The 236-nt window shown below is 41.1% G+C and overlaps 1 protein-coding gene and 1 long non-coding RNA gene across 2 annotated transcripts in view; both read left to right on the forward strand.

Annotated features, from left to right (window-relative positions):
• LOC119593816 overlaps positions 1–131 on the forward strand; it is a 54,010-nt gene extending 53,879 nt beyond the window's left edge. Inside the window, exon 3 of the long non-coding RNA XR_005230563.1 lies at positions 103–131. This is a non-coding gene — a long non-coding RNA (uncharacterized LOC119593816). The remainder of the gene's footprint in view (positions 1–102) is intronic.
• LOC119593640 (titin-like) overlaps positions 132–236 on the forward strand; it is a gene marked incomplete in the record, with an annotated part of 14,533 nt that continues 14,428 nt past the window's right edge. The window contains 1 exon segment of the mRNA XM_037942591.1: positions 132–168. Within this exon segment, the coding sequence (XP_037798519.1) occupies positions 132–168 (37 nt within the window).

The following is a 236-nucleotide window of genomic DNA, read 5'->3' on the forward strand; positions in this document are numbered from 1 at the left end:
GTATTAAGAAAATATTCTTAATAGTAAAAAAAAAAAACTAGGAAAGTAAAATATGTTATACACATTTCCACACATATTGACCTTTGACCTCATCTTCTGCAGTAGGCGACGAACGAGGGGCTACTGACGGGATGGCAAGATCCTGTCGTGTTATCCTCTGCGTCCTGGGTAAGTAGGCCTATCTGTCACCTGTCGTGTCGCGCAATGGTGGGTTTAGAAAGCGTTAGGATTTTTTT

Source organism: Penaeus monodon, chromosome 32, assembly GCF_015228065.2.
Source record: "Penaeus monodon isolate SGIC_2016 chromosome 32, NSTDA_Pmon_1, whole genome shotgun sequence".
NCBI classification, from domain to species: Eukaryota; Metazoa; Arthropoda; class Malacostraca; order Decapoda; family Penaeidae; genus Penaeus; species Penaeus monodon.